The 21,996-nt window shown below is 40.3% G+C and overlaps 3 protein-coding genes across 3 annotated transcripts; 2 read left to right on the top strand and 1 right to left on the bottom strand.

The window, feature by feature from the left end:
• The first annotated feature begins 2,163 nt into the window (after window positions 1-2,163).
• LOC143325058 (B-cell receptor CD22) lies at window positions 2,164-7,151 on the top strand. The gene is made up of 9 exons (XM_076737942.1): window positions 2,164-2,249; window positions 3,195-3,557; window positions 4,472-4,762; window positions 5,104-5,358; window positions 5,665-5,925; window positions 6,021-6,111; window positions 6,447-6,539; window positions 6,687-6,759; window positions 6,838-7,151. The coding sequence occupies exons 1-9, from the start codon at window positions 2,201-2,203 to the stop codon at window positions 6,871-6,873; spliced, it is 1,512 nt and encodes a 503-aa protein (XP_076594057.1). The 5' UTR covers window positions 2,164-2,200; the 3' UTR covers window positions 6,874-7,151.
• Window positions 7,152-10,627: 3,476 nt separating this feature from the next.
• On the bottom strand, window positions 10,628-14,465 carry LOC143325061 (uncharacterized). The gene is made up of 9 exons (XM_076737946.1): window positions 14,431-14,465; window positions 14,217-14,324; window positions 13,747-14,118; window positions 13,622-13,648; window positions 13,399-13,446; window positions 13,180-13,303; window positions 12,946-13,020; window positions 12,692-12,770; window positions 10,628-12,316 (listed from the first exon to the last, which is right to left on the bottom strand). Exons 2-9 carry the CDS (start codon window positions 14,311-14,313, stop codon window positions 12,242-12,244), a joined length of 897 nt encoding a protein of 298 aa, XP_076594061.1. The 5' UTR covers window positions 14,314-14,324; window positions 14,431-14,465; the 3' UTR covers window positions 10,628-12,241.
• Window positions 14,466-15,707: 1,242 nt separating this feature from the next.
• Window positions 15,708-21,451, top strand: LOC143324829 (uncharacterized). The gene is made up of 10 exons (XM_076737588.1): window positions 15,708-16,059; window positions 17,414-17,599; window positions 17,701-17,819; window positions 18,325-18,428; window positions 19,236-19,303; window positions 19,433-19,579; window positions 19,920-20,010; window positions 20,126-20,274; window positions 20,393-20,534; window positions 20,634-21,451. Exons 1-10 carry the CDS (start codon window positions 15,849-15,851, stop codon window positions 20,800-20,802), a joined length of 1,386 nt encoding a protein of 461 aa, XP_076593703.1. The 5' UTR covers window positions 15,708-15,848; the 3' UTR covers window positions 20,803-21,451.
• The last annotated feature ends 545 nt before the right edge of the window (window positions 21,452-21,996 follow it).

Here is a 21,996-nt window from a genome sequence, read left to right as displayed (position 1 = left end):
TTGATGGCGGACGGGGTCAACTCTCGAGTCTGTCCCGCAGGGCTGTCTTTAAAATCGATGCACCTCTCATTCAACACAGTTACTTCAGCAGATCAGCCAGCGGCGAGGAGGGACACCACTGTGACCTGTTTGAGCAAAGAGGCCAAAAAAAAGGTATTTGGTGAATTCTACGGTTTATGTGCACAGTTAATGTATTATTATGAAGGTATTTATTTTGTACATTTTTCTGTTTGTCAATTTGCAGATTTGCAAACTTCATATTCAAGCACATTTCCTGTCATGGGTAGCTCAGCATCCACCAGCGTAATTACTCCCACTCCCAGGAAACTGTCCTTGGGCAGCCAGAAAGAGGACAAAGTCAAGCTGGAGGATTTCTTGACACAGTGTGAAGAGGATCTCTGGAGAGTTAAAAGAAAGCAAAGTTTATCTTTAAAAAAGCTCCACCTGATCCGCAGCGTCCGCTACGTGGACCTAGCTGCCCAGGAGAGCGATGGTTTTAATCCAAACGGAGGTGAAGTGCTGAACCCTGCTTTTGTTGGAGATCAGGGTCCATGAATGACTGGATTCACCCTGGACAATTAAATCAACGGAAGAACTCAGCAAGAGAGTCATCTCAGCTGTGACGTTTGAAAGGGTGATGCCAAACAGCTCCTGTGATACCACTGCAACATGAGACGTCGTTCATGGAGGGTCTCTGCAAAGAAAATTTTCTTTCTCACCACAAGACTGTAGGTGTGAGTTCATAAACAGGAAGTGAGGCCTCAGTGAAAATGTGATATGTGATAGGTCTCATTTGTGAAATGCAACCAAAAACGAAAGCAGGAGTCACACGTGAGCCCCCTGGTCACATGACCTCATTAGCTGTAGGCATTAAGTGGGCGAAGGAAATCCTGTCTTCAGGTCTCTGCACGGGTGATATGCACAGTGTAAGGTATAGTAAATGGCATTTTGTTTGTAGAAAAATGAACTGAATATCTTAAAGGAACGTGCTTTCTCCTCATTAACTGAACTTCTCAAATAAGAGCTGGTGGTGATAAATGTATTTTCTTTAACAGTTGGCCAAAGAAAATACTAAAGAGGGACCATTTACAACTTCTGTGGACTTTTCAGTGAATTTACATGTCAACAAATACACTTTGTGATTAACATGGAAGCAAGCTTGTTATGCAAATACATTCAACCTTTCAGATGATGCTGTTTGGCCCTCCTGATTTATTTTTAGTGCAAGAAATGATGTCATTCTCGCAGTTGAGGTATACATGTTTGTGTGAGTTTGGTCACTGCTGAAAGAACAAACAAATTCACACACAGCTCGTGCAAATAATAAACTAGAATATATTAGCAAATGACTGAAAATATGTTATCAATAACAAATAATCTCAAAAATTGATATTCCCATTGTTATTTAAATTACCATCATAGATATTCTGGCCATTTAACAGCCGCAGTGTTTCCATCATGAGTTAAAGTAATTTCTCCCATTGAACTCTGAGTGGGTTTATACTAACAAATGGCCCATTAGCAGTATTTAAAGGACTTACAAGTCAGTGGGGCTACGGTGCTTTACATGGCCACAATGTGAAATGAATAATAAAGAAGGGGGTGAGTGAATGAGTGAGTCTTTCTTTAAGTCTCTCCACATGAACAAACGTATCTGGACATCGTTGGAAGGTGGCGATGAGCTCAAGGGATCCAGATTTCATGAAGTGCTCAACGTGCCAACATCCAAAAATAAAATTGGAGAAGTCATGACTACGAAAATAAATCAAATTCATGAATACTCGAAGAAGGAAGCGCAGCAGGATGGTACGTGTTAAGATAAAGTCGAGGGACGCAGAACAGAAATCACATTTAAAAACAATCTGTTAGTGTTAAAAGAGGTAATTAGAGAAATGTTTCACTTTTTTGTGTGTGCATGTTTATGACAGTAAAAATACACAGCATAGGTCAGAGCACAAGACGTGTTAAAATAAAGAGTAAAAAAAATCTGATTAATGATGATCAATACGATTTATTCCCTCAATGTAAGTTTGATGAGGCAAAAAGTCACATTTTGTGTGGGCCACAGTGGATGTACGGGGTATTAAAAGTGGAATGGAAACTTGACAGTCACTTCATACCAGGGGGAAATGACAGTGAGTCAGCGCAAGCCTGGAAATAATCGTCACTTTATTTGCAGGTCGGACCCTGAGAGGATGAGATGGATTCGTGCATGCGGACTCTGCTTTTTGTGTGCTTTTGTTTGGAAGGTACGTGCAGTCACACAGCTTTTTGTCTTTTTGTTGGGCTATTATCTTTTATGTCCAGACTATGACTTTGACTAATGACCTGGGGGTAAAACTGGACGCGGATCTTAAGTTTGACAGCCAGGTTAAAGCTGTGGTGAGAACAAGCTTCTTCCAGTTAAGGCACCTGGCAAAAATAAAACCTTTTCTCCAGAGACAGCACTTTGGAACAGTAATCCACGCCTTTGCGACCACACGACTGGATTACTGTAATGCACTTTACATGGGGGTTAGTGGGTCCTCCATCGCACGTCTTCAGCTGGTACAGAACGCAGCTGCACGTCTGTTAACTGGTACAAGGAAGTTTGAGCACGTTTCACCAATTTTAGCTTCACTCCACTGGCTACCCGTCCATTTTAAAATTCTTTTATTTTTTTGCTTTTAAATCTCTAAATGGTCTCGCTCCATCGTACCTCTCTGAGCTTCTGCACCCCTACACACCCACCCGAGGTCAGCAGACCAGCTGCTCCTGAGGGTTCCCAAAACTCGGCTGAAGCTCAGAGGGGATCGGGCGTTTTCTGTTGCAGCTCCAAAATTGTGGAACGAAGTGCCGCTGCACATTAGACAGGCCTCTTCACTGTCTAATTTTAAACCTCTTCTTTATTTGGCTTTTCACACCACTTAGGTTTTCTGATGTTATGCGCACAGATATTTTATGATTTTATCTTCTTATCTTTTTAATCTTTTATTTATTATGTTTTATTGTGTTTATTTTTACTGTACAGCACCTTGGAAAGCTTTGTGTTTATTTAAAATTGTGCTTTATAAATAAAATTGGATTGGATTGGACTAAGAGTTTCATTTTTAGTTGAACTTGTCATTTATTTTGTGTGGATTGATCCTCCTTCTGGCTGTGTGTTTCTCTGCCTTCTCTCTTTCATTTGAATTTTCCTCTGCATTTCATTACAGTCTCTCAAACTGAATCTTCATCTTGGACCATTACGGTGCCATCCTCAGTTAAAGGTCTACCTGGATCCTGTGTGGTGATCCCCTGCTCATTTAACTACCCAGATGAAGGGAAGAAGGGTACTGGATTCACTGGGATGTGGACCGACGAGACAAATCAGCTCATTTATCACCCAGTTGAGTCTAAAATGATGCAGCAGTATCGGAATCGGACACAGCTGCTGGGAGACGTCAGACAGAAAGGCTGCTCGCTGAAGATCGATCCCTTGCAACAAAGTGACCGGGGGCCTTTTTGTTTCAGGATTGAAATCGAAGGCTATGAAAAGTTTTCTTACAAACAGAACACAGTCTCCATTTCAATGATCAGTAAGTAATATTTTCAACCAATATCTTCAGTAAAAATAGTCAGTCAGTCAAATAACAGTACTTATTTCTTCTGCTTCACAAATTTCATTGGAGTTCAGCATATTTGTGCCTTAAAAGATAAATGATGAAGAGACACGTTTGAACTGAACAGCAGCGTTAACCTTTATGGTTCATTTCAGCTGTTTTAACTTTGAGAGTTGAATTTGTAAGTATGAACTCAAATAAAGTCCTCTGACCATAAACTGAGCACTAACAGGGACCTTTTGAGTTTCAACTGTTGTCAACAACTGTTTCCAGTTCCTTATTTGTGCAACTCTATCTGGTGTTCTCCCTAAGCCTAATCCTTTAAATAGCTCTGATCATAACAGTTTCATTTCTCTAGACAGACACATGCCACCCTTTATGAGAATTCCTAAATGTGAAAGTTAGCATTTAAAATAACTTCCAGCTGAAAACCTTTGAATTTGAGTTCAGACTATGATTAGAGTTTAATTGCCTTTGAACTGCCTTTGTGGAAACAAAGTAAGCTAAGTTGTTGTACCAAAATGAAGTTACCATTTTAGTGTTATCATACATTTTTAACCAGGACTGAATGTGAGCAACAGAAGAGGTCGATGAACAACACACATGAGAGCAACAGCACCTGAATAAAACAGGAAACGTCCTTCTTTCATTTACCTTTACTCCACATTCATCAGCAAGTCAGTTCCTGTCTTGCGTTTTAGTAACTATATTTAAGTTCAGAATTTTCTTGATTTGGGATTTTTAATTGCTTCATTTTGAAGCAAGTGAGGTCAGCGTACAAAGTTTCAAAAAGACATAACGTTGCTTTGAACAGCTGAGTAGGTACTTGCAATATAGTAACCTTATGATTTTTGCTATCGCCTATCATGACCTTTTTCTCGTTGTTGCAGGTCAACTAAGTCCCATCAGTTTGTCCTTGAAAGAGGAGGTAGTGGTTGGTCAACCTGTGTCTGCGTCCTGCTCTGTATCTCACTTCTGTCCCTACTCTCCTCCTGCCTTCACCTGGAGTCACTCTGGAGATAAACATTTCCAATCTCAGCAGCTTGACGAAAGCCAGTGGAAAGCAACGTCAACTCTGACCTTTCACCCTACCAGCACTGATCACAACAAGCCTTTACAATGCACCATAAGATACAAGGGAGGGCAGCACCACCATACATCCAAGGTCCTCAAAGTGAAATGTAAGTTTATGGTAGAGGTGATAATACAAGCTGTTATACCAACACGTATACATTCAAACACAGTAGCTTTTGAAGCTTCTTGAATCAGGTTTAGTCGCAGTCAGAAGATTTACAGTCATCGTGTGTTCATCTGCATTGGAAAAAGGACATGAAGCTGTCCTTTGCTGTCATTTGTGTACGATGTGCCTTAGTACAGCCTCACAGAGCTGCTAACATGGCTGCAGACTGTTATCTTGCTTTTTATGTGCAGTGACATCAGCTCAGCTTTGACATTACTTTGTAAAAAACATGAACATATGCCTGTAAAGACCACTGTGGCATTATGGATCGTTTCCATGCAGACGCCCCAGTGAATGTGAAGGTTGAGTACGAGTCAGATGTAAAGGAAGGAGAAGCTGTGCAGCTGAAATGTTCGAGTGATGCTAACCCTCGTGCCAGCCGCTACGAGTGGCACGATGAAACCGGTGCTCAGCTGTATAAGGGAGAAGTCTTCATGCTGCCAAATGTCTCCAGACACCACACAGGAGCCCTGTACTGTACTGCTGTTAACACAGTAGGACGAGGACAATCACACCCTGTGCAGCTCAATGTGTTATGTAAGTAAACAATTTAAGACAAGTAAATAGAGGAGATCATCTTTATTGAAACATATGTATGTAATAAAAGTGTAGCTGACTCATAACTGCAACACAACAGACTGTGTTTCTGGAAAAAACAAACAAACAAAAAAAACAGACTTGTGTATATATGTTTATATTGTAATATTTTGTACTTCTTTAATAGCTTTTTTTTAGTAGATGTGTCATGCACCAACTTCACCTAAACAAATTCCTTGTATGTGTAAAATCATACTTGGCAATAAAGCTTTTTCTGATTCTGATTCTGATTTATTGTTGTTACAGATGCTCCTGAGGTTAAGACCGCATCTTCTTGCTCCTCAAATGGAAATCTGGTAAAGTGTGTGTGCATTGCTGAGTCTAAGCCTCCCAGCGTGGTCCATTTTGTGCTTTCTGACAAAGTCCTGCCAAGCACCAAGGTAGAGAAACATGGCGCTGTTACCATCGGGACTCTGCAGGCAGAGTTGGGGTCTTATGAGTTTGTGTTCTGTTTGGCTAACAACACTCAGGGCAATGCCAACCTCACGCTCTTCTTACCTATGAACAGTAAGGAAGGTTTTAAAATTTCCAGTATAATGACATATGCATGAACACTGTCAGCATGAAGTGAGAAAAATGTCACATGTTTTCCGTTTGGACAGGCAAAATTCAGAGTCTTTATATGATCATCGCCATTGGAGCAGGCGTGATTTTGCTGATACCTTTAATAGCAGTGGGAGTTGTTAAAAAATGGTAAGCTGGTATTGAAAATATTTCCATAGACAAGTATTTTGTATTTTCTATAGTTGTTTTTTGACTATAGCATTCAAATGTGAGTGCTGTAAGATATTTTAAGTGGGTTATTAAAAAAAGTAAACGGACAGAAAGAAATAATCACATTTAAATCATGCATGTGGAGTGGGGGTCTAATGATAGTAAAACCACATCATTTTGACCGCTATGTGACCAGAAAGTCAGCTTGCAAAATTTTATAGGGTGTGATGGTGTTCGGTGCTGCAGTCTGCGTCGATGGCTTTCAGTGGATGAGCAGTGTCACGGTCCTAAATTAAAAACCATTATTCTGCCAGTAGGGGGAGATCTGGAGGTGCACCTGCAACTCACATGAGCACCGTGAGGGCAGACAAGGATGTGGACCTCCCTCAGTACGCCGCAACAAAAAGGTTTCAGTTTTCACTTCAACTTACATAAAAGTTTACTTGTGATGTAAAATGACACAAGGAAGCTAATGCTGCATAGCCTTGTGTGTGTTTATGTCATTCAGTTGGTTAAAAACATTTTGGGGTTTGTTTTCTACATTCTGTCCTCAGAAAAGAGAAGAACTATGATGATGTGGATTGCCCTGGCATTTATGCCAATGGTCCTGTCTATGGCAACATGGAGGTATGTTGAATTCTCTTCTTTCACTCATTATTTCCATGCAAGAAAGAACAGAATGAGTTTATCTTTTTCCCGATACAGACTGACTGGGATGACGCAATATACGCCAATATGTAACACTGAATGCACTGGAGGAGCAGCTGCAGTCCCTCTGAGTATTGTCTAGCTGATGTGAGTCAAGAAAGTTGTAAAAAAAAAAAAATACTGATATGCTATATTCTGTATATATTACATAAGCATTATTTTTCTGTGTCCCATAATTCACATATATGAAGAATGTTGTTCATGTCTAAAAACGACTATGCAATTAATGCAGCTGTGTTTTCTGACTGTTCGTCTGATTGATATGTGTTGTCTAAAATCACCATTAAATGATCATTCATATTGCAAATTTATGACTGTGCCTTCTGAGTGTCCTGTTTATCAGAGTCACAGATAAGAATATAAGTGTCATGACCATTTCCTGCTGAATAACAATAGAAGAACAGCTAAGGTGTTGTTCTTCTTGTGCACCGCTATAAATGCAACTGTGCTCTGTCCCATCACAGCATTACATGACAGACACATTGAACATATATATGTAGAACTTACCTCAGAGGGTAGAATGATAATATAAAAACAGTAGTTATCCTCTTATAAAAACTAACTTTGATAGTGACAGAAAGCTTACAATGTAAGTCAAAGTGGAGTCAGCATCTGAGCTGATAAGAGTGCTGAAGTGACATTTGAAATTGTTTAATTATAAAAACACAGATCTATAGCCAGCACATTCTTGTTAAGTTCCCTAAATTAAATAAAAATCACATCATGAGCAGCATACTAATTCACCACCATAGACATCGTGCTCAAGGTGTGCCTAACCTGGCATACATCATTGCCGTTGAGCTTTATAGAGTCAGAATCAGAAACCTTGACGTATGCAGCCGGGATTCGTCACTCAGACTGGGCTGAGGACATGTGCTGATGGAGCTCTTCACCTGCTTTCCTCCTGCATATTTCACTGTACAGTTTAAAAGCTTGTTGAAGTCAGTGGCCAGAGGATGAAAGTTCATGGTTGACTCCATTTCCCACGTCCATGTATTCAGCCTCCAGGACTAGATGAGACACGGAGCAGTCACTTTATTGTTCACCTCCACAGACAGAGACGCAGTCTGTGGATCACCTGCAGAGTTGAAATGTGATACCAATAGCACTCATAATGCATGAATAAAATGTTAGTGTATTGCCATACAATACTCACTTCTGTGTAGGAGAAACTTTTGCATTGGGGCATTTCACTCCTGAAGTAGACAGGGCCAACATCAGTCTGCCTGACGCCATACAGCACTGTGCTACAGTTGATTACTTGCAGTTTTCTCAAAAACTGGGTTCAGTTTTTGTACTCCTGAGGCAGTTTTAATTGGTTGAGAAAATCATTTTCCCTTTCATCCAGAATCCTCTCCACCGGTTCAGGATCTTTTTTGAGGTGGGTTTGGGGTACAAGTAGATGCAGACAATAACACACAGGAGCCCTCTGAAGTGTTTTACAAAGTGTTGAGCTCACAGTGTGAGCTGATCTTTATTCAGCTACAGCAGAAGCCAAGGAGATGTTGTTGAAATATGTGATAATTTCCTGTTGATCGTCCTCCGTTTAACATGTTACTTCTGTTATGTTTTTCATGAACAAGTGAATACAGAAAGAAATTCCACAGAACACTTCCAGTAAAACAGAACTGTTGCAGTAATGTACAGAAGCAACAGTTTGTGTCACTGCAGATAAAAAGAAAGGGATACATAAAAAAAAAAAAAAAATGAGTCCACAGGGGAGTGTTACGCAGTAAAGACATTTTTTACTCTATATTCCCTCAAATACATCAATGAGGGTCAAGCAAGTCTCAAATTTAGCTTTTTACTAGTCCATGGTTTAAGGGAAATGCCACAGTTCCACATTTCCTTTTGAGGAAATCAGCATTGGGGGAATTTCTTTTTACACAGTTCGCAGGTTTGCTGTTCTGGCATATTGTCTCACTTTGAAAAGTCATGTGATGCTCAGTCAGATAAGATCATAAAACATCACAAAGAAGTATTAAATAAATAATAGAATTAATATCATTTACCTGTGTAAGTTTGCAGGTAACATTCGGGTAGATGTCAACATCATTTCTAGGAGACTGGGATGCAAAGCAGTTGAAGGTTGTATAATATGTTTTAAAGGATGGAGGAAACATTTGTTTTGTTTAGTCTGACACATAAGAGAAACTACAGTATAGAAATACATGACAAACTAACTACACACTTAGAAAGAGTCTGAGAGACAAACCCTGGGAATGCTGAAAGTGCAAAGCAACTCATTAATAATTAAGAAACTTAAGAATGTGCCTTGAATGGAGAGGGAAATTTGTTTTATCTGATCTGACCTCAGTGCTACGGTGGCCCTGAAGTGCAAAACGCAAACGCAAAAGAGAAAACACGAACGCAAAAAAGAAAACACAAACGCAAAAGAGAAAACACGAACACAAATGAGAAAACACGAACGCAAAAGAGAAAACACGAACGCAAATGAGAAAACACGAACGCAAAAAAGAAAACACGAACGCAAATGAGAAAACACAAACGCAAAAAAGAAAACACGAACGCAAATGAGAAAACACAACAACATTAACTCTAACGGAAGAGGTAGGTACCTTCGGGTGGCATGACTTGACGCTGATTGGACGACGTCACTGCCCGTCTCTTTACCAGGAAGTAAACCTACCTCAACGCATCGGTTTCAAAACATGAGCGCGATTGGTGATTCAGACTTAGTTGGTATTATCAAAGAGTACTTTGATGCCGGGCATACATATGACGTCATACTAGATATGCTGTCAACTTTTCACAACATTAAAATAAGTTTGCGTACACTGAAGAGTCGTTTAAAGGAAGCTGGATTGTTCAGGAGACGTCGTCCAATCAGCGTCAAGTCATGCCACCCGAAGGTACCTACCTCTTCCGTTAGAGTTAATGTTGTTGTGTTTTCTCATTTGCGTTCGTGTTTCCTCTTTTGCGTTCGTGTTTTCTCATTTGTGTTCGTGTTTCCTCTTTTGTGTTCGTGTTTCCTCTTTTGCGTTCGTGTTTTCTCTTTTGTGTTCGTGTTTTCTCATTTGCGTTCGTGTTTTCTTTTTTGCGTTTGTGTTTTCTCATTTGCGTTCGTGTTTTCTTTTTTGCGTTCGTGTTTTCTCTTTTGCGTTCGTGTTTTCTCATTTGTGTTCGTGTTTTCTCTTTTGCGTTTGTGTTTTCTTTTTTGCGTTCGTGTTTTCTCTTTTGCGTTCGTGTTTTCTCATTTGCATTCGTGTTTTCTCTTTTGCGTTCGTGTTTTCTCATTTGTGTTCGTGTTTTCTCTTTTGCGTTTGTGTTTTCTTTTTTGCGTTCGTGTTTTCTCTTTTGCGTTTGCGTTTTGCACTTCAGGGCCACCGTACAGTGCAGCCGCTGTTGCTTGTGGTGAGTTTTTTTTTTCTTTCACAATTTGCCACTGACCAACTGTCAGATGCGGTGCGGCTTGTGCACAGCAGTTGAAATGTAATCCAAAGATCATTTAAGAGAGCACATCACAGTCAGTCATATTAATACAAGACCTGACACTCTCCAGTTCTTTTATTTTCTTCATGAGGTCTGAACCGTCTAGTTTGAGTCTGATAGGGAGTGAATGGCCTCTGCGGATTAGGTTACTCCCCACAGTGAAAGCACAAAACAATGCATTAACTTCTTCACTAATTTCCACTTAATTTACCACAAACATTTACAGAGTTCCGTTGTTAGTTGAGTTTTATATACCAGTTGCAGTGCAGTGAAAGAGGAGTAGACAATATAGCCGACAGAGGACAAGCAATGACATCCACTTTTAACCCTTTATTTGTGGTACAGTCCTTAAATTAAATATTGCGTCTCAAGTAACAACTTAATCTCTAAACCAGAGAAAACAGAAGTTTCAGCTCTAGCACAGATGACACAGGAAGTGAATTAGCAAACATATTGAGAAAGACTAGAAAGAACACAATATATCATTTCACTAAACCGAAACGTCATGTGAGGTTTGACAGTTTTTTGACAAGTTTCGAAGATAATATAAATACATTCCACAGAAAACAGAACTCCAATCATGAGACCTTACAAACAGCTTGCAAAAGTGATGTGATAAATGCTTGATAGCATTACATTATGCCAACCATGAAAAGCAATCAGAGGATCCCAGAACATGCAAGGGAACAATCTTCAATGAAAATGTTACTTTTTACAAAGAAATTGAGGTTACGGAATGGTTATTGTTCGGACGTTAAGTTAAAAGTAAGCATTAATTGCACGTCTTTGAGGGGACGTGAACTCTTGAACCACCTTAACACTTGCCTGAATACATTTAGGGCACACTACCTCCTGCACTGGCACTGAACATTGCTATTGGACCTAAATTGTGAGGTGCAGAATTGTGCTTGAATCTAATCTCCACAGATATTGGCCCAGGTATGACAGACTGGCTTTAAAGGATAGGCTCAGCATTTTTCAAGCCTACCTTACATGCCCATCCTGTATGTAAACTGGAAGAGTTATTGGTTACTGTGACCGGCTTTAAAGATTCCCCTTCCTAGCACGACCCCACTGTAAGACATGGGAACAAAATCCACAGTTGTTGCCCTAAAATATGTTTTTCTGCAGGCCCCGTCCACAGCAGTACATCGCTTATCTTACTACACCTGTACTCCTGCTGCTTCCTCAAACTGGGGCCACGCTGACCACAATCTACTCTATGTAATATACTGACTATGGATAAGTACCTCATACAACCCCACTTCAATAAACCCAATTATCCCTTTAATGCATTAAGATAGACTAGAACACATCTGAAACTGTCCTTAAACAAATTTAGCACAATCTGCCTACTTAGCATACCTCAAAAGTGTGTGCACGACATGAAACCTGCAAGTTTGGTGTTACATTGCAATGTACTACTGTTATGGAAATTTGGAGTTAAAATCAGAATCAGAAGCAGGTTTATTGTCAAGTAGGTTTTCACACATTTACTATAGTAAGAGAAAGGAAACAGTAAAACAAGTACTGCAAAAGTCAAGGATCATAAATATCAAATAATAAGAAAAGATTTGTACAGTGCTTAAAATGAAGAGGCGCCTTGTAACCTCGCGGGACGAATAAAGGAATACTGAATTGAATTGTAACAGACTGATAACAGGCATGATCTTTGTTTGGAACAACATCTCTAAAAAGGTACTTTGAACCTAGCAAATTCCTTCAGAGGCCTCTCCCAATTTCTCCAATCACGAGCCAGTAAATAAAGAGTAATATTAACTCTGCTGTTCTTCATCATCATCATGATAAGACAGTCCTGTCGTGATGCATCCAACACACCATGACACACGGACATGTGTGCGAAACAATGTACAGAAAAGAGTACAGAAATATCTTTTCAGATGAAGGCTAAGTCCACATAGACTGGACTTGACATGGAGTTTGTCTACTATTTTGAATAACCCACATTTGCATATATATTGTCTGTGTGATCCATGCTTTGATCCATCTGATCTTGAGGGACCTGCAGAGACAGAAGTTGGGTCAGCTAGCTAGTTAGCATGCTAACATCACAGACATCTTTGACATGTGCATGCACATGGGCGACGCCATACAAATTCCTGTCTGTCCACCAATCTACGGTTGCCGGTAATGTAAAACAACGCAAAGCACAAACAGGGCAGTGAAGAAGAAGAAGACGACTAAGTAAACATGGATATAAACAATGCAAGAAAAATCGGCTTTGCAAATGTTTTATCAGGCAGGAAGTGCATTTGTCATGCTTGCTTAACCTTGCAACATGTTTTGTTGGGGGCACCTTTAAGGTTAGCTTTAGTTGATATCAGAGTTGTGGGACTCCTTGTCTTAGCTACCATCTTATTAAGATATTAAGATATACCTCCACGTTGATGTAGACAGGTTCATCAATGGCCTTCGGTTCGGGAACTTTCTTGTCTTGTTTTTTAGAAGATGCTTCTCTGAAAAGACAAAAGAGACCTGATTGGATACTAATATGAGGAACAGGGGATCAGAAATGTGTCGTTATGTTTACATTTCACGCGTATGCATCTTTGATCATGGTGTGTCTAGTATTAAACTTTAAACTCTTACAGTTTTAACTTTATTAAACTTCTATTGTGTCATGAAACAGACCTGTTGGCTTGGTCTGATGATGCTTTCCTAAAGTTTGCATAATATCCAGATTCCTCCCTGGTAAAAGACTTAGACCTGTGAAAATAGGTTGGTGCTGTGAGGCGTGTTACTGGAATTATGAATCAAGTGTAATCTATTCCTTCTTTTCCACATCACATAATTGGCTTCCAAATTAGTTGTGATGTCACAAAATCATATTCTTTGCAGCACCAAATGAGGCCATAGTTGAGTTACCTTCTGTGTTTTATGCAAAAGACAATTCCAGCGACAAAAACAATAATCAGAAGTGCAGCAAGTGGAACAAAGATGGCCGCATATGGTATTGAAGTCGTCTCTGTCATACCCACTGTGAAGGGAACTACAAAATCCATGAGCAGCAATCCTTTTCATAAACTGAATTACAGATTTGATGTATTGAATATTGGTCTGGAACTGTGTGAACGTTAAACTTACTTGCTGTTGTTGTTGTTTCAAAGGTGGGTAATGCCGGATTTGCAATATCTAAAATATATAGAAAATATTGTTTATGACAGTTTTCATTATAGTTCTGTTTTACCCTGTGGTACTATCTTTGTTGTAACTATTGGGAAAATAATATACAGACTGTTAGCAAATTTAGAAGAAAAGAAACGATATAAATGTGAGTGAGGTGATAAAAAAAAATGAAAGGTTATACCTGGTGTAACACTGACTTTCTGAACACCTGTCCATGCGACAGAAACATGTGAAGCATTAATTCAGTTTCCATTTACTCAAGCATACAGTACAAACATAATTAAAATGTTTTGCTGAAATTCTTACCAGGCACAGAAATGGAGACAAATTTCTTTTTGAAACTGTATCGTTCACCTTGTGCGACAATTCTCACATAGATATTTGGTTCATTATCCTGGATTTTTTTGATCGTGAGGGAGCAGTTTCCTTCAGCTGTATTTCCGATGAGCTGGGTCTTTCCTCTGTACTCATTAAGCACAAACGAGTCATTCGTATGAAAAACGAATGCATTTCGGTCATTGTCTTTGGTATCAAAGGTACTTGTCTGAGGCTTTTTCCAGTACACTTGAATATTATTAGTGTAGTATTTGGGTGGATAGGTAAAATTGCATGGTATAGTCACATCTGAGCCCAATGTTGCCTCAATGTGTCTGATGACATTAATGTCCCAGTTTTGACCTGTGTTCAAAATCAAAGCAGAATTTCAATTTATTTATTGTCATGATTTTCATGAGATAAAATTCAAAGCAAACACATCAACTCAATATGTTACCCACCTTTTGAAATAGAGGCCAACATCAATATGAGACTAAAACCAATGAGGCCTGGCAGCTTCATCTGATCCAGGAAAGACATTCTGAGGTTAACTGACATAAACCTGAAATCTTAGAGTGAATTCAGTTTCACAGCGGTGTCTATCACATCTGGTAGCCTACATACCATAAGATTCTGTCTATATTCTGCCATTTACTGCATTAAGTAAATACTCACTGTGAGAAGGGACCCAGAGGAGGATGTAGGGCTCTGTTGTGCTCAATACGTATTAGAACTTAACACTGATGTGAAATTCTTGGGTGTGTTTCCTGTTGCTCAGCTGGGGCAAACCAAAAAAAAAGGAAGTTGGGACAGAAAAGTGCACAGTGACCACAGTACAACTTTCCCGTTGAATCTGAGGGCAAGCGTAAGACATATGCATCGAGAATCTTGAGGGCAAACACTGCAACTGCTCCTTATCACATGGAAAATACACATATTGAACAATGAAATTTTGCACGATATAAAAGTTAATATTCACTTGGGGCGTTCCTCTGTTTTCACACTTCTCTGACAATTCTTTACACAAACAGCAACAACTCATAAGTGAGAAGATACGGAGGAAGCCTGTGTAACTTAAAACAGACATTGGTGTCACATATACAGAGGTGCAGCCCTCTGTATGCAAACAGTTTATTATAAGCTGAAGATCATTTGAGAACTACATTTCCTCAGAGGCTGTGTATTGAGCCAGCAGGATGTCAAGGTGTGACACTGCCTCTTCATTCAGGTGTGACACTGCCTCTTCAAAAGATGTACTATTTGCACAAAGAATCGTAGTTCACTGTTTACAAGCACAAAAGACACACATATACATACATATGTACATATATCTGTATACGTATATAGATGCGCATATATGTGTGTATATATAAATGTGCATATACATACACGTGTGTGTGTGTGTGTGTGTGTATATGTATGTATGTATGTATGTATGTATGTATGTATATGTTTGTATGTATATGTGTGTGTGTGTGTGTGTGTGTGTGTGTGTGTGTGTGTGTGTCTAAACTAAGTGCTTTGGGTTTCTATATACAGTGTGTATATACGCAGTAGAAATAAATAAATCTAAAGTACAATGCCCGGTTCTGGTGTCTCTTGTTCAAACTAATGAAAAATACTGTCAGGTGGATTTGTTTCAGCACACATTCATGGGGTACAAACTGTTGTGGGAAACTTTTGGTGCTTGACGCTGTTAAATAAAACCACTAGGTGGCGTGAGACATGCGCGCGAATTCACTGTGAACTTTGGCACTGAAGCCCGGACTCCACCTGGAATGTGGGCCAAGCTCGGACCTCTAGGTGCAGTCATATGACTTCCAGAAAACTGAATGAGAGTAAACAGGGGTTGAAAGGCGTGGTTTCTGAAGCCCTTTTGAAAAGTTTTGTGATCTTGAACGATTTGACCTCATCGGAGGGAGTCAGTCTCGGCTGGTTTCGGCCCTGCCCGCACAGAGAGATGGGAAGCGACGGGAGCAGTCGTCCATGAAACGATGACAGTTTGTTTGTCTGGGGAGGCTCCGTGGCTGCGGCGCGCCACACAAGCTCTGCTTTACCTGTGCGTGGTGTGATCGCCGACAGTGCAGGCACAGATGGAAGATCTGAGTCACGGAAGTTCACGGCAGGCGGCTGGAGAAGAGACGAACTCATTGGACATTCACCAGTCAGATGCCCGCTTTCAGAGGAGAGTCGCAGCGTTCACATCTCCGGCTCTACCCGCCGCACGCCTCAGCTTACCTGGAGTCATGGACGCCGAGGGGAGGGTCGACGAGTCAAGACTGAGGATGCACATTTTCAAAAACGGTAGCTCTACGCGTCTGTACTGAAACTGAAATAATAATTGGAAATTATTTGATACTAATCTCATGCTTCACCTGCACCCAACATGCTTGCAAGTTCAAATGATTTTCCTTAGTATATGTCATTAAAATAGCTTGACTTTACAGCATTATGACAAACTTTATCTTCACTCATATGCAATAACTGTTTTGCAGTCATGCAAGTGTTTGTGAGTGGTTCAGTTTTAACTTAATATAGCAGAAAGTAATGATGCTGAGGTCACAGCGGGCCAAAAAGAACTCTTAAATAATCCCATAATGCCCATTTAGAAATATAAAATCTCTGCTAATCCAGCGAAATTCATGTTGGAAAGATTATTTGTATATTTCTGTGGTAATACAGTATGGAAGTGCTTGGCATGCAACACAGCCTATTCAACAATTCAATCTGTAACAATGCATATGGTTTTTCATACACAATCCTGATGAGGTTAATAATTCAAGAAGGATTTTTGCCTCTGATGTGTTCAGGTACATGAATGAATCATGACTGTTCCTACAGACCAAGAGGAAGTCAAGTGATACTTTGCTGCAGGACATGAACCACAGTTGAACCATCCTCTAACGTCTGTCATCTGGTTGCACATGAGACCCCCTCAAGCAAAGAACTGCAGCGTGACTATTGTAATAAAACAACAGATACCATTTAGAGAGTTAGAGTTCTAAGAAGCAGAATGAAATCACATGAGATTCAACAGGCAGACAGAAATATTCAGTGAAGTGTGTGAACTTAAGAAATGAAGATACCCCTGGATAGTGTGTTAGAGGTAGCGCCAGTGCACACATTTGTTCAAACAGCTGAAAACAGTCCTTAGACTACAATCCGCTGGTATTATCTTGGCAAGCTGACTGCGTTTTGTATAGCTGAAAATCCTGAAGGTTTCAGCAGCGCATTGGCCACAGGACTGTCTACACAGAGGAGTTCTTGCTGGGATAAAACATCACATTGAATCTACCATCTATGAGCAGGAAAGTGGAAACTCACCCTCCTTTCCTGTGGCCTTTTGACCTTCATGCACATTCCATCTCTACAAACATGGAGACCAAAGATTAAAGAACCTGCAGAGCAAAACATTACATAAGACATCTGAAATCCCGGTGAAAGCAGGGTAAAGTTCACCAAATTTTGCATCAGTGATTGTTTCCTAAATATTCCCTTTTTTCTCAGCCACTCTTGCATGTGATCCATTGGTGGATTGTTTCGGTCTGGTGGCGATTGATTTGAAGGATAACAGCTGAGACCCCTTGACTTGAAAACACTGCTGAGTCAGTTATATTGACCACTGCAAATGATCAAAAGGTTTTCAATCCATGTCCAGGTGGCGTGTCTCCCTCTGAGCGTGGCCTCGTCTGGCGTTTCCTGTTTGGGATGTACCCTTGCAGCTCAACAGCTTTAGAGCGCTCTCTGCTGCAGGAGCAGTTGGTGGTACGTTATCAGATCATGAAGAGAAAGTGGCAGCAGTTTCTTCCATCAACTGTGCGGATGCACCTCAACGGCACTGATGGTAAAAGCCAACTCTGTCACGATGATGGAAGTCATATTTTGCTGCTTTCGCTGTTCTACTTTCTCATGTTAAAAATGTCTATGATCCTGTCTCTGTTGCAGCTGAGTTGGTAGCAGCGGTCAGGTACTTTGACCAGAGGCAGGCACAGGCCCAACAACAGACCCAGGACCAGTCAGAGGAGGTCAGGGACAGACTGGCTTTCTTGGAACTTCAGGCACAGGTTAGATGAGCACCTCACTGCATCTTTACTGTTTCATGTATATTTCTGTTTTTTAGATTTCAGTAGCTTTTTCTTTGGCTTTGTCTGGTAGAAGAGAAAAGCTCAACTGTTTCAAGTGGGGCTTGTGAAGCATGAAATTACGCAACAGGATCCAGTTATGTAAAACAAACTGTTAATCATGTATTTACAGAAGGTATCATGTCACCTTGTTGTACCAGCTGATGTGATTAGCATTTCTGCGTGTGTGCACTTCGGAACAGCTGATGGATCTGTGCATGCAGTTAGCGATTCTTCACATGCAACTTTAACTGAATGATACTGTCAGCAGACGACTGGCACAGGTTTATAGCCAGTGCATTATTATTCCCATTTCTAGTGCAAAAACAAGGTAGAATTAAATATGAAATGCGTTTAAATGTACGGACTCCCCTAAAGCAGTTAACACTGATAACACAATCAATGGTGGTCAAATACATTTGTCTCTACATTTCCTTCCTGTCACCAGATATTGTTTGAGCGGGTCACATTTGACCAAGCGGAGCTGCGGGAAGCCATACGAATCATTGACAAGGATGTGCCAAGAACTAACAGAGACCTGAGCTATTACCAGTAAGTGATTGTGAGCCTTAAGAAAACAGATAGTGTGTGGAATTCGACTTCTTACCCCTGACAGGAAGTTTGTGGGAGTAAAGATCCAGACATTTGGTTTGAAGCAGCCAAAAGAGATCATGCACATTTTTTTACTCACTTCAGCTGAGCCTGAAAGGAAAACTGAATATGAACACAATTAACTCTTAAGGATCACATCAACCTTTTAATGTTCACAGGAAACAATGAATTGTGCCATATTGTTGCACAGTGCTTTGTTTAGTTAACGCTTGGTTTTCTCCCGGTTTGGTGTGCTCAGAGCTTAAAACTGTGTAATTGTTGAAGGTCATTTCTGTTTTGAAAGATTTACGGCCAGCTGTTCACAGGGTATGAGCATTTTCTTCCTGGTAACAGAAATGCCCTATAGAAAAATATATAAATATGTGCCTCTGAATCAAAATAAACACAGGAGGAAAAACAGACCAAACCTGATTTGGAGATAATAATATAATGGAGATAATTTCTCTCCTGCCCCTCAGGGCTCCACAACCAGTAGAACTGCCTCTCCTAAATACAGGCATGTTGCTAAAATACTGAAATAAAATGCCATTCAATGAAATTTATTTAAACGAATTCAGTGTTCAAATGAATTCAAATTGTTTTTGCCACCTGTCCTTACAATATGAATGCAGTAGCAAAATCTCCTCATGACTTTCTGGCCTTTATGCCAGTGATAAACTCCATATGTTGCACATCAAACACATTTCTGCACAGGTGTTTCACTACTTCTGCTTACTTATGTCAGACTGATAATTTATGTGTCTGCAGGGGTGAAGGTTCAGGCAATCTATTGGTGTTGAGAGACATCCTCATCACTTATGCTGCTTTTCATCCAGGTAAAGAACGAGAATGAGCCCACCTCAGGCTTATTGATAGTGATTAGATAAGACAACACTAGAGGCTGTGTGTCGTGCTGTTAAAGACACTGTTTGTTTGTGCACCTCGTCTTTTGACTGTTGATCCAGAGGTCAGTTATGCCCAAGGAATGAATGACCTATGCAGCCGGTTTCTGGAGGTTCTTGACTCTGAGGTGGACACTTTTTGGAGTTTCTCCTGTTACATGGAGAAATTCTCCAAGGACTTCAGGGCTGATGGTCTGCACAGAAAAATAGGTGAGATTAACAAACAGAAATGAAGCTTTATGCATAATAAATACTATGTTTCCAAGATACACATGTTGTGAAAGGAGATATGTTCTTGGGTGTATTTGCAAAAGAGATTTGTGACCTCTAGTGGTAAAAGAAGAATATTGAAACTCTGTAAACATGCTTTCTCATGCTATGTTTTAGATGGATATATAAAGTGTGACCAAAAATCATATAACACTGGGCCAGACAAGTCAGACAAAAACCGAGAAATAAAATAGATTCCATTGCATGAAAGCACATTCTATAAATCAGTTTAGATTTTGCTGTATAAGCAAATGAAGCAGTTGTGTTTAACGTCTTTCAGAGTTGGAGGCAGCCCTGCTGAAGGAACTAGACCCTCAGCTTTATGCTCATTTGGTCACAGATAGCATGGAGAGCTTCACCTTCTGCCACAGGTAGATCTACGTAGATCTTTGGTACTTACCTGTATTTTTGTTCTCTATAGCTGAATTTCATTTATCCACAAGCACATCTTGTTTGTGTGCATGCATGTGTTGTCCCCCTTTTAAGGTGGCTGCTGCTGGGTTTCCAGAGGGAGTTTGAACACAGTGACGCATTACGTTTGTTCGAGATCCTGAGCTGTGACCACTTGGAGCTTATCTCCCAACAAGTAGACCGAGCCCGCTATCAGGAAAGGCTGGCACGAAAATGCAGTGCAGGTAAAACCCTGAGCTCAAGTTGTCAGAATAAATAAGGCCGAATATGGAGCGATGGTAACCTATTTAACATAGGTTATAGATACATCTGACGTATGTCTTTGCTTTTTAATGTTTGCAGAGGACAGTTCAGAGTCAGAGCTGCAGGCCATCAACACTGACTTCACCTTTGAGCTCTTCTTCTGTGCGGCCATCCTGTTAGAGAACAGAGAGTCTCTGCTGCGGTGCCGAGATGACGTGCAGCTTATCCATTTTACGAGCAGGTTCGTCTGCACGCTCAGACATCAAAACCTTTTTACAAAAAAGGGGGTTGTGGGCTTCGTAAAGACTGTGTTGCTTAAACCGTTGCCTCTTTGTTGCAGCCTTCAGGGAACCCTGGACCTGAACAGCACACTGAAGAAAGCAGAGCACCATTTGTACAACTACTGCAAGCGCTGTGCTTGGGACTACAGGAGTGGGCGTTGCAGAGCACACAAGAATAAAGAAGAGGACTTTCTTTATCAACTCCGTAGTTTACTTGTTTTAAAGTGATAGCCACTATTTAAATATGTGATGTCAAAGACTCTTATGAAAATGTCATTTGTAACAGGGGACATACTGTACAGTATCTATGTGGAGTATTGATGGCACATGTTCTTTATCTTAGTTTTTATTTCTGAGGGAAACACGCTGATGTACTGACGGCTGCTTAAGTTTGATCAATTCTTGCTGTTTATTAGAATTATAAATGTAAAGTATTTATTATTTGAAAGTTGACCTCCACTGACTGTGACTCATCTTGGTTGCTGTCCTGATTGTCCAAACATATGAAAAAAAAAAAAAAAGCTTAAGGTTAATATCTTAGTAACTCAGACAAGCTTTAAAGGATTTGTTTTCCCAGGTCATGCAATATTCAACTGCTAGAGAAAAACAGCTACTTGACAGGCGGGTTTGAATACTGAGATCTGGTGTGTCGCAACAGGTGGTGTTTGTAACGAACTGCAGTTATATTTAATGCCAGATGGCCTGTGTGTCAGAGAAGACCATGCAACAGGAATAGATATCCAGTTTTTTTACACCCAGCAAAGGGACCATGCAGTAACGAGAAGAGAAACTTACTGCACAGTTGTGTCTTAAATAGAGGATGAAACACATACACAACATACTTCAATAAAACTATTGTTTACTATGTGGTGTTGGCAATATTCATGTTCAGTTAATGACTATTACGTTTTGTTTGTGCTTTGAAAGAAGTACCTCTCATTTCATTAACCAGTGCCTGCAGGTAACAGATAAACTGGGATAGAAAAATAAGACACTGAATTTGAAATGTAGGGCTGCAAAAGAATAAAGCTCGCTCAGAGAAACGCTATCTCAAAAACACAGAAGTATGTCACGCAACTACAGTTATTCTCCTCCTCTAAAAGTAACACGCAGTCATGCATACAGCAGATATGCTGAACAGACCATTGGTGTATAAATGGTACATGGACTGCACTTATATCTTCTTTACTGTTTCAGTCATTCACATTCACAATCCACACACCAATGGTGCAGCAGCTGTCCACGTTTTGCTCAAGGACACTTTGACATGTGGACAGGAGGAGCCATGGATCAAACCTCAAGCCTGCGATGAAGGGACGACATACTCTTCCTCCTGAGGCACAGGCAACCTGAAACACACATCACTTCCAGCAATGTATATCTCTAAAGTGAGCTCATCTATGACAGCTCCTGTACTGAAAA

Source organism: Chaetodon auriga, chromosome 8, assembly GCF_051107435.1.
Source record: "Chaetodon auriga isolate fChaAug3 chromosome 8, fChaAug3.hap1, whole genome shotgun sequence".
Taxonomy (NCBI): Eukaryota; Metazoa; Chordata; class Actinopteri; order Chaetodontiformes; family Chaetodontidae; genus Chaetodon; species Chaetodon auriga.
This window is presented reverse-complemented; position numbering and strand designations above follow the sequence as displayed.